The sequence below is a fragment of the Pogona vitticeps genome, chromosome 11 (genome assembly GCF_051106095.1).
Source record: "Pogona vitticeps strain Pit_001003342236 chromosome 11, PviZW2.1, whole genome shotgun sequence".
NCBI classification, from domain to species: domain Eukaryota; kingdom Metazoa; phylum Chordata; class Lepidosauria; order Squamata; family Agamidae; genus Pogona; species Pogona vitticeps.
The window spans coordinates 11,967,372-11,983,416 of NC_135793.1; the positions used below are offsets into that span (position 1 = coordinate 11,967,372).

General features: G+C 42.5%; 1 protein-coding gene across 5 annotated transcripts in view; it reads right to left on the bottom strand.

Moving 5' to 3' along the window:
• DIAPH2 (diaphanous related formin 2) overlaps positions 1-16,045 on the bottom strand; it is a 420,545-nt gene that overhangs the window by 281,288 nt on the left and 123,212 nt on the right. For all 5 annotated transcript variants that reach the window (XM_078380631.1, XM_072981023.2, XM_072981022.2 and 2 more), the window contains 2 exons: positions 14,439-14,786; positions 13,173-13,287 (listed from right to left, as the gene is read on the bottom strand). In XM_078380631.1, the coding sequence (XP_078236757.1) occupies positions 13,173-13,287; positions 14,439-14,786 (463 nt within the window). The remainder of the gene's footprint in view (positions 1-13,172; positions 13,288-14,438; positions 14,787-16,045) is intronic.

Consider the following 16,045-nt stretch of genomic DNA (forward strand, 5'->3'; position numbering starts at 1 on the left):
TAAACTAGTGAGAAACGTAATACAATTCAAGTAGAAAATTTCTGAACTTTAGACCAAGTACAACAACATTAGCAAAATAAGAAAATCTTCCCAAACAGTGACAGAAAAGTTGAGTCATGTGTCCATTTCTTCTCTGAGAATAAGAGAACTGAATGTTCCTAACCTCAGAAACCATTCCTGGGAAATAAGTCTGATAGCATTTACGGCAAAATGAATGAGAACTTGAAACCTAGAATTGGAAGGTATCTACTGCACCTCAGATAGCAGTGTAACCAAGAAAAGTCTGTGTTTAAGATTTTATTGTAAACACAGGCAGATGGAAAGATAAACTGTTCTTTAAGGACTGTTCCAGTTCCAAGCTATAAAAGGCTTTCAAGGTGAAATATCTGCATACTTCAAACTGAGCCCAAAAATGAAAAAACAGAGGTATCATATCATAATGCCTATTAGCCTTAATACTGAATTTCTCGACAAAATGAAAAGGTGCAATATATAACATTAAATTAGTAGTAATTATAAATCATATAAAACTTACCAATAATTATTAACAAAACAAACATCAATAATCCTGAAAGACTAAATTATAATGGGTCAGTGCCTTCCAGCACTCTCTCCTGTTTCATTCAGTGTCTTCTCAAGGTTTCAAAGTAGGAAATCATCAGCAGTAGTTTATCATTGCCTTCTCTGGTGCAGTACTAATACAGGTTGGCTTGATTATCACTGTCATTGTCTAGCAAGATTCCCCACTACTTCTGCTCCCCATCCTCAGATGCACATGAAAGGCTCTGAGTATGTCAGAGAAGACAAGAACAATGCTATCAGGTTTGACAATGTCATCCATTATCACTCAGTAATTCTAGTAGGTCACTCAAGGCAGAATGGGCATATCTGAAACACAAGACAAAGATACAGTGGGGTCTTGACTTGAGAACTTAATCTGTATTGGAAGGCGGTTCTCAAGTCAAAAAGTCCTTAAGTCAAGTCTCCACTGACCTACAGTGCATTGAAAACCGATTAATCCCGTAACAGGCCGTTTTTGTTCCATTTCGGTTTTTTTCTGGTCTGTAAGTCAAATCTCAGTCTGCAAGTCAAACCTAAATTTTGCGGCCAGAGAAGTCTGTAACTCAAAAAGTCTGTAAGTCAAGCCGTCTGTAAGTCAAGGGTCCACTGTATAGCCATCCTCTTCAGGATTAATGGTTGTATCAGCAAAAAATAATGGGTCATTCCAATGGTGATGGCGGTGGAACACCTCCTAAAGGGCAGCTATTGCACATTAGCAATATTGGAAGGTGACACTGGCAGAGGATCTTTCCAGACAACAGCTGTGACACTGAAGCCAACTTTTGTTAGTACTGTACTATACAAAAGAAAGCAATGAGAAACCACTGCTGAACTTTTCTTATCTTGAAAATCCTATGATGAGACAATCCAAAATGAACAAGAGATAGTGCTGGGAGATGAGTTTCCCACGTCCGAGTCCTACTGAGAAATAGCAAAGGCTAGGTATAAATAAGGCTGTCACTAACTATGCAATTAGTTAAAAGCTGAAAAGACGTCTAGTGACTGAGGTATATAGAGGTGAAAGGAAGGTCTGATGATGTACAACATATACAATTAGAACAGAGACTGAATTAGGAATGTCAATTCAGATGTCGAAATAGGTGGACTTCACCGAATAATGTCACATTTGTATAGTTCCAAATAAATCCAAATTTGATATCTGTAATAGCAATTCCTAATATTTTGAGGCTCACTAACTCTTATACATTAGAAAGCAAAAGGCTAGATATCTGCTTGCTAGAGGAAGAAATGAAAGTGAAGACTATTTCTCAGTCATTGTCATGGAACTAGCAAAAAGGTCATAGTCTATGAAAGTGATGCTTGGTAATTGAAGGAAGAGGTGTCTTCCAATTCAGAGAATAGTCTATACCTGTGTGGAATATTATCTAAACCAGTGGTTCTTAACCTTTGTTACTCAGATGCTTTTGAACTGCAACTCCCAGAAACCCCAGTCAAGACAGCTGATGGTGAAGGCTTCTGGGAGTTGCAGTCCAAAACTCCTGAGTAACCCAAGGTTAAGAACCAGTGATCTAAACTTCAAGGCCAAGAGAATGCTGTAACAAGTTTCTTCCCATGATATCTGTTAGGAACATGCAGTCCAAAACTGAAATTCTTCAGAAATCAATAATCTGAAACCATTTTCAACAGTACAGTGGACCCTCTACTTACGGAATTAATCCGTATTGGAATGGTGGCTGCAGGTTGAAAAGTCTGTAGGTCGAGTCTCCATTAACTAACAATGCATTGAAAACCAATTAATCCCTAACCGGCCATTTTCGTTCAGTTTTTGTTCCGTTTTGTTTTTTTCTGGTCTGTAGGTTGATTCTCAGGCTGCAAGTCGGCCAGAGAAGTCTGTAACTAGAAAAGTCTGTAAGTTGAGCCATCTGTAAGTCAAGGATCCACTGTATGCAACAGATGCTTGCATGGCTGAGTGCATGCATTGTAAGAAGGTGCTCAAGCAAAGGACATAGTAACATGCTCTGCACAGGCCCCGGCTGCAGGCAAGTGAAGTGGGTACTGTGGGGGTTCCTTATTGTGAAGGGTAAGAGTAACAGTCACCAGAGGGCAGAGGTGGTACCACCAGCCCAGGGAAGGAGGAAGGTACATGGGCAAAGAGCAGGAGGTGGGAGGCTGCAGAGGCCAGACCCACATCTAAAGAATAAGTTTCAGGCTACTGTGGAGGATCCTAGAGGGATGAATGAAGAAAAGGGCCTTCTGCAAAAGTAAAAAAACGCCAGGATGACTCACCACCTAGGGGAGATAATAGCTCTGGGTGACTAGCCATTCTCTTTGGTGGAGAAAAAGAGGTTACTTACCTGTAACCATAATTTTTTGAGTGGTCCTCTGTAAATTCACACATATGGGTATTGTCTGCGCCTGCGCTGACTCTCTCGGAAGATTCTAGAGCTAAAAGTAACAATTTTACGGTGTGATCCTCCATGAGGTATATACTCCTTCCACCCACCATCTTCCCCAGTTCCTGAATTTTATCCACCGGGTATGAAGGAAATAATTAATTAATTATATAATTAACTCGTGATGGATAGAGGGGAAGGATGGGTGGGTTGTGTGAATTCACAGAGGACCACTCAAAGAACTATGGTTACAGGTAAGTAAACTCTTTTTCTTTTTCATGGCCTCTGTGAATGCACACATATGGGTGACTAACAAGCTGCACTTAACGGTTGGTGGGTCATCACGGTAAGGATGACAGGACAGCTCTGCCAAATACAACATCTTGGCATGCTCTGACATCTACATGGTGGTGCTTGACAAACGTGGACGGTGTGAACCAGGTAGCGGCACAACAGATGTCAGGAACCTCGGTGCCACATTGAAAGGCAGTAGAGGCGGACAGCGCCCTGGTGGAATGAGCTGTCAAATGTTCTGGAGGGGATCTCCCCAACAAGATGTAAACAAGGGAGATAGTCTGTACAATCCAACGTGCTATGGATTGAGAGGAGGCTGGGGCCCCTTTGTTTGGGCCGTGAAAGCACAGAAAAAGTTTATTGGACTTTCTAAAAGTTTTTGTCCTTTCGATGTAGAAAGCCAGGGCACGTCTGACATTGAGATTATGGAGCATATGTTCTAAGGCGACGAAGGAGACTTGAAGAAGCAGGGTAGTATGATGGGTTGGTTGAGGTGGAAATTGGAGACCACCTTCGGGAGAAAGGAAACATCAAAGTAAAGAGTCACTTCATCGGGGTGAAACTGGATAAAGGGAGGATCGGCTTGAAGAGCAGCGAGCTCACTAGCTCGTTTGGCTGATGTGATTGCAACAAGGAAGGCCGATTTAAGAGTGAGGAATTTGAGGTTGATGGACGCCATGAGCTCAAACGGAGGCCGCATCAGGGCATTAAGAACCAGCTGCAGTGACCACTGGTGGGTGATGAGTTGTTGAGGGCGAATGTTGTTGAGCCCTTTGAGGAACTTCTTGACAGTTGAGTGAGAAAACAACTTAGAGGAGGGAGAATCATCCAGCTGGTGAGCCATAATGGCTGAAAGATAGACCTTTAATGTGGACTGGGAAAGGCCGAAACTGAAGAGATGCAGGAGGTAAGCGAGCAGAGTCTTCAAAGAGACAGGTATAGCAGGTAAGTTATTGTCCTGAGTATACTTTAAGAAAGACTTCCATTTATTTTTTTATAGAAGGGTAGTGGAAGGTTTTCGGGCTCGAAGAAGAACCTGCATCACGTTGGGAGTATCCTCCATGCCGCAAGACTGAGAGAGGCAACATATGGGTGAAGAACGAGGCCGTGGTCGAGCGAGAGAAGATCTGGGTGGAGAGGAAGGCGGAGCATGTCCGACAACATTGAGACCAAGTGAGTGAACCATGGCTGGCAGGGCCAGTACAGGGCTATCAGGATTGCGTTGGCCCCGTCCTGTCAGAGACGAATGATCACCCTCTGGAGCAGAGGCAGAGGGGGAAATACGTAAAGGAGATCTTGGGACCAGTCCATCAGGAACGCGTCTCCCAGAGAGTTGCTGTCCCATCCCGCTCTGGAGCAGAACTGGGGACATTTCTTGTTGCCATCGGCTGCAAAGAGGTCTATTGAGGGTGTGCCCCGTCGACAGCAGAGCCGGTGAAATATGACATCGTTCAGAATCCATTCGTGTGTTCTCATCGGTAGTCGACTAAGCCGATCTGCCAGGGTGTTGTCGTTGGTGGAAATGTGGACGGCAATAGGGAAAACATGATGGGAATAGCACCACTCCCAGAGGTCGACCGCTAGGTACAGCAGAGAAGGGGAGTGGGTACCTCCTTGCTTGTTGACATAAAAGAGTGCAGTGGTGTTGTCTGTTGCCAACTGCACTACCTGACCTCGGATGAGGGGAAGAAAGGCATGGAATGCTTTGATGATTGCCAACAGTTCTAGGTGGTTTATGTGAAGTGGCAGTTCTTGATTTGACCAGAGTCAAATGTGTGTTGAAGGCAGTGTGCACCCCACCCTGTGGGGTTGGCATCGGTTGTGACCTGTATGGAAGGTTTGAGAGGAGAGAAAAACCTGCCGATGAGGAGGTTGTCGGGGCGAGCCCAGCAGTCGAGCTGGGAGGCTAGTTCTGGTGTCACCTGCAGTAGGGTGGAAGGGAGATCTGTTTCGGGAATGAACAGGGAAAGGAACCATGCCTGCAGGGATCTCATTTTGAGTCTGGCGTGTTGGACGACAACCGTCGTCGATGTCATGAGCCCCAGGAGGTGTTGGGCGTGATGCGCCGAAACAGAGTGATGTGTTTGGAAAAGGCGGACAGCCTTTTGGATTTTCCTGATCCTGTCTGGAGGCAGGAAAGCTCTTGCACGGAGGGAGTCTATTTCCATGCCTAAGGACATGGCTGTCTGCTTTGGAATCAAGTGCGACTTCTCAAGGTTGATCTTGAGGCCCAGATTGTGCAACATATGGAGCGTTGTGTCTCATGCTTTTATGGCGTCGTGGTACGATGTCGCCAACTATCAACCAGGTGTCGATGTAGGGATAAATGCCTGTAGCCGGAGGAAGGCAGCCACCAGTGCCATGCACTTGGTGAAAGTCCGGGAAGCAGTGGAGAGCCCGAACAGGAGGGCACAGAATTGGAAAGCGGTGCCATTGAAATGAAACCGGAGGAATTTCTGAAGGTCCGGATGAATGGATATGTGGAAATAGGTGTCCTGCAGGTCAATAATTATGAACCAGTCTCCCTGCGAAAGCAAAGGGATAATAGAGTCCAGTGTAAGCATGTGGAACTTGCGGGGAGATATGAAACGGTTGAGGTGAGTGAGATCAAGGATGGGGCAGAGGCTTCCATCTTTTTTAGGAATAGTAAAGTATTTTGAGTAGAAACCATTGAGGGAGTCCAAAGTAGGAACTGGAAAAATGGCATGCTTCTGGAGAAGTTTGTTTTAACCTCATCCTGCAGAGCAGAGGAGTAGGGGGTGTAAAGGATAAACCCCAACGGGGGTAATTCGGAGAATTCTATGAGGTAGCCAGATGCTATGATGGATAGAACCCATTTATCTGAGGTGATGGGTTGCCGACGGTGGAGAAATGGGGCCAGCCTGGTACAGTTCAGTGGGTAAAGATGATTGTCAGAAAAGGCAGGGATAGGTAGTTGTTAATATTGCTTACCCTTTCGTTGTCCTTCATGAAAGGATTGACGCTGCCGAGGTAAGCTTTGAGGCCGGTATGATGCCATCAGAGGCTGAGGTGCAGGTAAGGACCTGTCAGTTTGGTGAGGACGATACTGTCTATAAGGCTGGAACCGTTGATTCTGGTATTGTTTGGGATGAAACTGGCCCGAGCGGTAGAAGGGCCGTTGGTAAGAGATAGAAGGTTGAGCAGAACAGGAGTGCGCGGTTTTGCGCTTCTTATGAAAGTCCTCCATGGTATCATGGGTTGTGGAACTGAACAGTCTGGCACCATCAAAGGGTAAATCCTCGATTCTGGACTTGGTGTCATCAGAGATCGTGGAGGATTTGAGCCAGGCATGGTGTCGAATAGAAATGGAGGTAATCAAAGTTTTAGAAGCGGCCTCAGCAGAGTGTCACGCCGCAATCCTCTGATATTTGGCAAGGGAAATGGCTTGCGAATGGATGTTGATGAGATCAGATCTCATGGGTTCAGGAGATGAGTCAATAAGAGGAAGGACTTGATTTCAAAGATGACGCTGAAAGGCGCCCATAGTTGCCTGATAGCTGATACTCCTGAGCAAAAAGGCTTGCAGAGAGTAAATTCGTTTTGCCATTGTGTCCACTTTTCTGCTGTCTTTGTTGGCAAGGGTAGGATTAGACCTAGTCTGGGTTCGGGCCTAACTGGATTCAACGATAACAAAGTTAGGCACTGGATGTTTATTAAGGAATTTGGCATCAACACCGTGGGTCCTATAAAGGCCATTGGTGTGGCGAGAAATCTGCATTGTAGAAGGAGGTTTTCCCCAAGTATCCTTAATAAGTTGAAGGATGGACTTGTTAAAGGGGAGACTCAATGGAACGGGACGCTACTGGTTGATGTCATCGAACACCGGGTCGGCATCCACGGACGAGGGCTGTTCAGTGTCGAGATTCAGGGCTGACATAGGTCATAGAAGCTAGAATGTAATTTCTAAATGGGATTTGTAGTCAAGGAATTAGCCAGAAGGAATCCATCTTAATTCTGTGTCATTTTACTGGAATTCTCTAGATGCTGTTTTTCTTCATAGAAGGCAGTGTTCTTATCTCGTAACCAGGAGACAGAGGGCCTACCGAAGTCTAAACATTCCAGCAGAGAAACAAAAACAGCACCTGTGGTTCCATGAGAAAGAAGGGCGAAGAGAGATAACTTTTTCTTCTCCCTGATTGACTGTCGACGGGGGAGAAGAAGAAGAGGGGTTTTCCAGCCCGAGAGAGAAATGGAGGATTGCTGACAGAGAGAAGAGACTTTTCGCCTCATGGATTTCTAAGGAGACTTTTACCTCATGGATTTCTAAGGAGACTTTTGCCTTACGGATTATTGGAGAGACTTTTTCCGTATGGATTTCTAGAGGGACTTGTATGGTTTGTATGGACTATGGATTTTTAGATGGACTTGGGAGTTCCTGAAATTCATTAGGATGTAGTTCTTAAAAGTAGTTTAGAGGGGAGGCAATGGCTTTCCTAATTTTTCTTAGATAGTGATTTTATTGATTTTATTTTTCTAGCTGGAGTTTGCTGGATTTCTAACTGTTTAGTTATGGAAATGTTTCTGATTGCTTTGCTTTTGCATAAACTTTATTTTTCTAATAAAACAATTATACCAAAGATCTTATGTTTGATCTCTTGAACAGACACAACCTGCTACCAATACTAAATTAGATTTCTTTTAGGCCACGGAACTAAGCTACCTTGAGTCCAATATTTTCTTGAGTACTAAGAAATCTACATGACTCTGAGACTCATGATTATATTTTGGTTTCTCAATGGTTTTTAACTGGGAATGGACTTGGGAAAGGAGCGTAGTGAGACTGCCTGGATGGGACAAAGACTCATCTCATCCCAAATAGGAGTGCACTAACTCTGGAACCTCTCTATTCCAGCTGTCTGATTCTTCTAGGAGAATGGGCACGCTTACATGTGCCATTTGGAAAACAAGCGTAGAATAGAAGTCATCTCAGGAGGACGAAGCATGGCTGCCCCTCGTATCTGGGACTGGAGGGGGAAGCTCAGGCTCATGGGAGGCCTCAGAGTGTTGTGCCTCCAAAGATGCAGGGAAGCCCAGAGATGAAGAGATGAAGTCTGATGGACCAAAGCCCTCTGTCAGGGGAGCTTGGTGTTGTTGGATCGGCATGCCTTCAAAGGGGCCTTGAGATCTCATCAGGTCCAGCATCGGTGGTGCGGAACGTAGGGGTACAGCTTCATGAGTTCTGTCTTGCATTCGAGTTAGAGGCATTGGCTTAGATGGGGCCGGAGGGCATACAGGCGGAGCTGAAGCCTTCGGGGCCAAAATGGTAGCATGGAGGCAATTCGAGTCCATGAAAGGGACGGCATGGGTAAGTTCTGGCGTCATTCGGGGCCATTTAGCCTGTTCAGGCTGGTACCTTTCATACAGGGTCTGCCAGATGAAGGGGTCAAAATGGTATGGTACCATTGGAAAAGGGCAAAAATCGCCTTGCGATGGCACAGACCTCAATGGGGAGAGGTGGTTTCGTTTCTCCTTTCTCTTCCGTGGAGGTGAAGGGGAACCTCCAGATTGGATGCCGAGCTTTCAGCTGCCCGCCCTGAGTCAGGGTCTGAATGCGCTGAGGCCGGCCTGGACTGTGGTGCAGCCGTGTTGAGGCCAATGCTCGGGGTTTGGGGCGGCATCGGGGGGGGGGCACAACATAATGGGCTTTATCTCCATCAGAGGCCAAGCCAGGGGCTTCTCTGGATGATTCCTCGAGGATGGGGGAAGGCAGAGAAGGCTGAGGGGGCTCCACCCAGGGAACTCTGTCCTTTCTAGGCCTCTTAGGGGCAGGTTTGGTCTTTTTATTCGAGCTTGCATCATGCACTCGAGACTTCTGAGAGGAGGGCAACTTGTGCTTACCAGACGATTTTGCTTTCTCAACAGTGTCCTTAGCTGGTAGCACAGAGGTAGAATCAGAGGTAGACTGGCCTGCTGGAAGCCTATCGGCTGAAAGGGCAGGAGATCTAGCCACTTCCAAAGACGAAGTAGGAGGATTCATGGCTGTTTGCCAAAGTTAAGACCAAAGTCTTTGGAGCCTCTGTTTTAGTGCCGGCTTGGTTAAATTTTTACAAGCAGGACACGAATGGGTAGGATGTTCCTTACCCAAACAAAAAAGACACTGGCTATGCCCGTCCGAAAGTGTGATTTTATTCGCACAGGCCGTACACCTTTTAAAAGGAGACGGATAGGCCATAAGCAAAGAACTAGGGGGGGAGGGGAAAGGGAAGGGAATAAAAAGACCATGGAAAGCCGTGGAAAGACGTGAAGGATCACTAAGTAGGTAATTTAAAGTAAAGATAAAGAAACAAAAGCTCAAAGGAGCCTAGAAAAATAGCCAAAAGGGAAACAGCAAAGCACTCAATCTTTCCTGAGAACCGTTCAGCTCGGCGGGAAAAAAGGAACTGGGGAAGATGGTGGGTGGGAGGAGCAGATACCTCGTGGAGGATCACACCATAAAATTGTTACTTTTGGCTCCAGAATCTTCCAAGAGAGTCAGTGCAGGCGCAGACAATACCCATATGTGTGCATTCATAGAGGCCACGAACAAGAACACTATTTTTGCAGGTTTGTGGCAGAACTGGCATCCTATTACCAACTGCCACCCTGAGCAACATTTAAGTGCAGAGTGGTACCAGATTTATATTGGGATAGGGGGCAACTGGTACAGCAGCAGTTGGCCAGGGTACAGGTGGTACATTTCATAAGTGACATCTGGAGAAGCCAGGGTGCAAAACATGGCTATCTCTCCCTGACAGGTTAAATACTTTCACAGTATGTTTTGGGTCACTGTCCATCTGCAAAGTGAAGACCTGTCCAATCCACTTTGCTGAATTTGGCTGCAGATGAGCAGATAATATATCTCTATATCAGAATTCATCCAGCTGCTTCTGTCTTCTGTTATATATCATCAATAAACACTGGTGACCCAATGCCATTTGAAGCCATGCATGCCTATGCCATCACACTGCCTCCACTATGTTTTACAGATGATGAGGTATGCTTCAGATCATGACCAATTCCAAGCCTCCTCCATACTTTTTTCTTCCTATCATAATTTTAGTTTCATCTGTCCAAAGAATGCTGTTCCAGAACTGGGCTTTTAAAGATATTTTTGACAAAGTCCAATCTGGTCTTTCTATTACTGAGGCTTACAAATCGTTAGCACCTTATGGGGAACCCTCTGTATTTGCTCTCATGAAGTTTCCTCTTTACGGTAAATTTGGATAATGATATGTCTACATTCTGGAGAGTGTTTTTCACTTGGCTGGGTGTTGTGAAGGGTTTTTCTTTACCATGGAAAGGATCCTACGACCATCCACCACTGTTGTCTTCCATGGACGTCCCAGCCTTTTTGTGTTGCAGAGCTCACCAGTGTGTGTGGTATTTTTTCTCAGAAGGTATCAAACTATTGATTTGGTCACACCTGCTATGTCTCTGATAGATTTTTTTAAAATTGTTTATTTTTAATTTTTGCAGCCTAAAGATGACTTGTTTCACTTGCACTGAGAGCTCCTTTGAACAAGGTTCCCACCAAGTTAGGCATGCACACGCATTTCTGACTCCCTGTCTTCTTCCTCCATGCAGCGATCATGTTAGATTCCAGTCCCAACAGAACCCAGCATGGGAGGGACGGAGTCACCAGCGCACGCAGGGGTGAAGTTGCAAGAAAGGTGGGAGCCCTGCCAGCAGGGCTGAGAATTTGAGGGTACGCTTCCTTTGAACATATGTTGCGGGTTCACAGCAACAACTTCCAAATGCAAATGCTACACCTGGAATCAACTCCAGACCTTTTACCTGCTTAATTGATGATGAAATAACAAAGGAATAGACTATACCTGTCCACGAATAAATTGTCCAATTATATTTAGTCCGTTGAAAAAGAGAGGGATACATATTAGAGCTGTAATTCCTAAACCCTTCCTCTAATTTGGACGTGGATACCCTCAAATTAAAGCTGAGAGAGTGCACTTTAGGACCATATTCATTATTTAATTATACCTTGAATTTATTTTGGTAAACAGCTAAAACCACAAAACTTGTGTCAGTGTCCAATTATTTCCAGACCTAAATGTAAATTTTATCAAATTTAAATATTTACTTCTTAATTAAAGGCCAGTCAATCTTTTGCATGAATAAAAAATGGAATACTCTTCATGAAAAAGGGACTAGAATAATACCTTAATCCATTTACATAGCCCTCCCCCATATCTTATGAAGTGAAAATGCTAAACAACTGAAAAGACCAGTGACAATGTTTGCGAAAATGTTGGGTATATGGTTAATTTCTCTCATGTATTTGTTACAAAAAAGGTCTAACAGTATTAGTGACCTTCAAAGAAGACTTTAAACACTTCAAGCACTCATTGAACACAGCACAAACTAGAATGTGACATTTCAGAAGATAATTAATCAGGATGAAGAATGCTATTGTTTCTGAAGTCATAATGTGGCTTTCATTAAATATTGCACAATTAATTAATAAGGTCAAAAACAATTAAAATTGCTACCACCTTCATATGCTATAAATGTTCAAAAGAGAAAATTACTTGAGTCATTTTAAAGAAAAAATTCCCTGACATCTGGTCAACTCTATAAAACTCGATAGTAAGCATCTAGTTTATTATATTCTGGTTATGTAACGGAAAATATCTTATTTAACAACAAGTCCTCAAAGGTAACAGAATAACTGACGAAAAAAGGACAAGTGTTTTATAATATGCAATACTCATATCTTTGGAAAACATGAACAATTGTACTCTTCTATTGTATGCTCATTCTGTGAGTTTTACACAAACATCTTTCCTTCATCAAACTGAAGCAGATGTATATAAATAAGTATGGTCCTTCTAATGTGTAAGGCAGCCCTGAATGAAGCAACTGTTTGCAATTACTCTAAGGTCCAAAAGTTCTAAAAAAGTTAGGGTTATTAGTTTGTGGAACTCCTTGCCACAGGATGTGGTGATGGCATCTGGCCTAGATGCCCTTAAAAGGGATTGGAGGAGTGGTCCATCACAGGTTACAATCCATGATGGGGATGTATAATCTCCAGGCTTAAAAGGAAGGTATGCAGCGGAGGGGTATCAGGAGACAGCTATCTAGTTGCCTCCTGTGTCTCCAGAGGCATCTGGTGGGACCACTGTGAGATATAGGAAGCTGGACAAGATGGGTCCTTGACCTGATCCAGCAGCCCTCTCCTTATGTTCTTAAGTTTAAACAACTACAGTATCATTAATAGAAGTAGCTTTCAAAGAAGTACTCATGTAGTCTGTCCACGCACATCAGATAAAAAAACAAGCAAAACGAAACAAAAACACAAGAATCAAAAATATTGTGCCACTTAAAGTCTATCTGCTATATATTAATGTCAGCTTCCATGGATCAAGTCCACTTCCTCAGACCCATCACCATTGCCCACATCTTCTTTAACTGTCTCACTTGTTGCCTATCTTTTTGTCTACCTCTACTGGAAGAGGTAGCCACATTAGTCTATGCAAGTGTATTGTGGGGGGTACCAAAAAAGAAAAAGGAAAAAGAAGGAGGAAAAAAATATTAAATAGTATTTAAAATGGCATTTTAAAGACTATTATATTTTAATGTGGTGTTTCGTGGTTTATGCCCACTTCTTTGGACATATGGAATAAAATGAAATATAGGATGAAATACTAAATTCACAAGCTTTTGAATGTATTACTTATGAATTTAGTATTTCATCCTATATATCCTTTCATTCCATATGTCCGAAGAGGTGGATGTGACCCATAAAAGCTCATATTAAAATCTAATAATTTTTAAGGTGCCACATGGTGTGTTTTTTTCTTTTTCTTTTATTTGCCCCATCCTCCTTTGGATTTTGCCTGATTTGTCTCCATGCCATTTGAAACACAATATACATTCATTATACAGTACAACATCATTAACAACAGCAATTACTGAGAGATCATTTAAGAAAATAAAAGTAATTACCTTTCATTTGTGTAGCAAAAGTGAGTCCTAGCTTTGCAAATACATCTGGATTTTCAAATTTTTCTTCTTTAGCCTTTAGCCAAAAACAATTTTCTGTTATTTCCTGTGGTTCAACCTGAAATAAAATGAAGCTGGTTAGATGCTAACTGTGATGAGTTATGAGGCTGTGCAGGCTATCAACTTAAGTAACAAAATGTGTAAGAAAGACAGGTTGCAATAACATGTACACCTTTACAGCAAGCAAAATGAATTTGCAAAGAGCAGAAATTGCAATTTCTAATCTTACTGCCAAATTAGAAAGAAGATGTTTGACATAAGACATAGAAGATGTAAGTCTTCTTCTCAGAGACGATGTGATAATTCTAATGTATCGAAAGTTATCATGTGTGTTTAATGAATGTGCAAAAAGGCTCCAAATCCTTTCCTGCTCTGGAGTCCACACAATGAAGACAGAGTTTATTCTAATGGAGTCATTACGATTTTCTTTCTTGTCTGTATTGCAGAAGCTAACTTTTTATATTGAAGACATCTTGCACACTAATTTCCCATGTAAATAAAATAAAAATCAGTTTATCTGCATTTCTTTGATCATTCAGTAAGAATAATAAGTAGCGTTCTGACAAAATGTTAAGTTTACTGCACACTGCTGTGTATTCATAAACCTCAGAAAGCATAATCTTCAGAAGTTTCTTTAGATTAAACTCCTAATCTGAAAAACAAAATCACACACATATCAGCTTCCTACTATTTAGTTATTAGATAAGCACGGCCCGTATTAAGCCTATCCATCAATAGAACCTAAATCTGTAAAGTGATGCTCTGAACAGTAAGCCTTAGAAACAAACACTATTCATGCTATATTTCCATGTAGACTATGTTTTTGATGACAGGATTCTATATCTTCATTCAATGAAATAGAAGACATTAAAACCAAGTTTAAAATCATTTCCCCAAATAGATCACTGGCCTGAAACAGTTAGGCCATCATTCTATCAACAATGATGCTCATTTTAATAAATGTATGAATATTATTTGTAATGGCACTGTCATGTTGGCATTATTTCCTTTTAATATGTTCAGACTTGTAATTGATTCAGTCACATTTATACAGGCATGCACACATCATAATGCCAAGTAACAAAAGCCCAAGATTCCTTAAAGTAATTACAAGGCATTTTGATACTCTATAGACAAACTACTGGACTTTAGAATTTACAAAACTTATATGTCATATCCTTCCAATCCTAGGATGCCGTATTTAGATACCTTTGCCCAATTGATTCTCTTCATAGACACTTCAGGGTTGTATTTTTTCTTCTCCTTCATCCCAAAAGGCAGTGTTGGTGCAGCTCCTAAAGGAGGAATACCACCAAAAGGAGGTGGTGGCGGTGGAATAGATGCCCCAAACATAGGTGGTGGTGGAGGAGGTGGAGGTACAGACACTCCAGGCAACGGAGGTGGTGGTGGTGGTGGCATCACACCACCAGGTAATGGTGGTGGTGGTGGAGGAGGAGGGGCAGCAGCTTTACAGCTTACACCACCTGGAAGAGGGGGTGGCGGTGGCGGTGGGGGTGGCATCTCTGCTGGAGGTAATCCACCTGAAGATCCAGGTGCCTGCAAAACAAACATGTTTTAGATTTGGTTTGTTTGTTTGTTTGTTTTTTGTTGGGGGAAGAAGGAAGTTAAAATGCTACCTTGGATACTGAACTATATTCTGCTCCATATTACTGTAGGACCTTGTAGAGAAAAAATCCATAATGAAAGAGAATATGATCATTTCAAATAATTTTTAAACTAGTATAAATCATTTAACAAGAATGGATTGAATTTTTGTCACTACATTACAGTGAGATATAGCAAGCACCGTATGCATTTTTGCACGAGTAGATCAAGAAAACTGATGAAGTGACATTTGAAAACAAAAAAGGCCTATTAACAAAATACATTCCAGCAGTTTAAGGTAGTTTTGTCTTGTGGCATATACAGGACAGTTAAAAGGGAAGGCAACTGGCTAAAATCAAATTAGCATCAAAAGGGTCCCATATTTAAATATTCACTACCTTAGAAAAAAACTACCTCTTAAATGAGGTTAACTGTACAGAGTGGAAAATTAGGATGAAGATCAAAATTTTTGCAGTGACTCTTAATACGTTTCACTGCTACTAGCAAGATAAGAGATGGGAGGTTCATTAACTGCACCAATACAAGCTTTTATGACATATTTGAGGCTCTGGACAAAACATCAGTTTGTTCTCACAGTGAAATGTAGTATCAATGGCATAAAAAGGCACAGGCTGAAAATCTACTGCACACAGTAGTCTTCCTATAATAAACTTCACTTGAGCAAGCAAGTTTCCATTGGCAGACTAACAAATGGACAATCTTGCCAACAAAATTATTTATTTATTTACATTTAAACTGTAGCTCTTAAAAATCTAAGAGGTAATGGCAAAATCCTATTGTCGGTGTTAACTCAAATGCCATAATTTTTGGTGGCAAATTGCTTCAAGTTACATAGTCAGTACAGAAATTATTTGTTGCATACTGAGTTTCAAGGCTTGGTATGCAATAAAGGTAAAGGTTCTCTTTGACATTTTTAATTCAGTCCTGTCCAACCCTAGGGGGCGGTGCTCATCTTGTTTTTCAAGCCGTAGAGCCAGCACTTGTCTGAAGACAGTTTCCGTTGTCATGTGGCCAGCGTGACTAGGGAACGCCATTTTACCTTCCCACCGAGATGGTACCTATTTATCTACTCACTTTTGCATGCTTTTGAACTGCTTCCAAAGGATCTCCTGTATGGAGAATTAGTGCAGGGAAATCGCCTCAGAGGGAGACCACAGCTGGGATACAAGGACATCTGCAAACAGGATCTG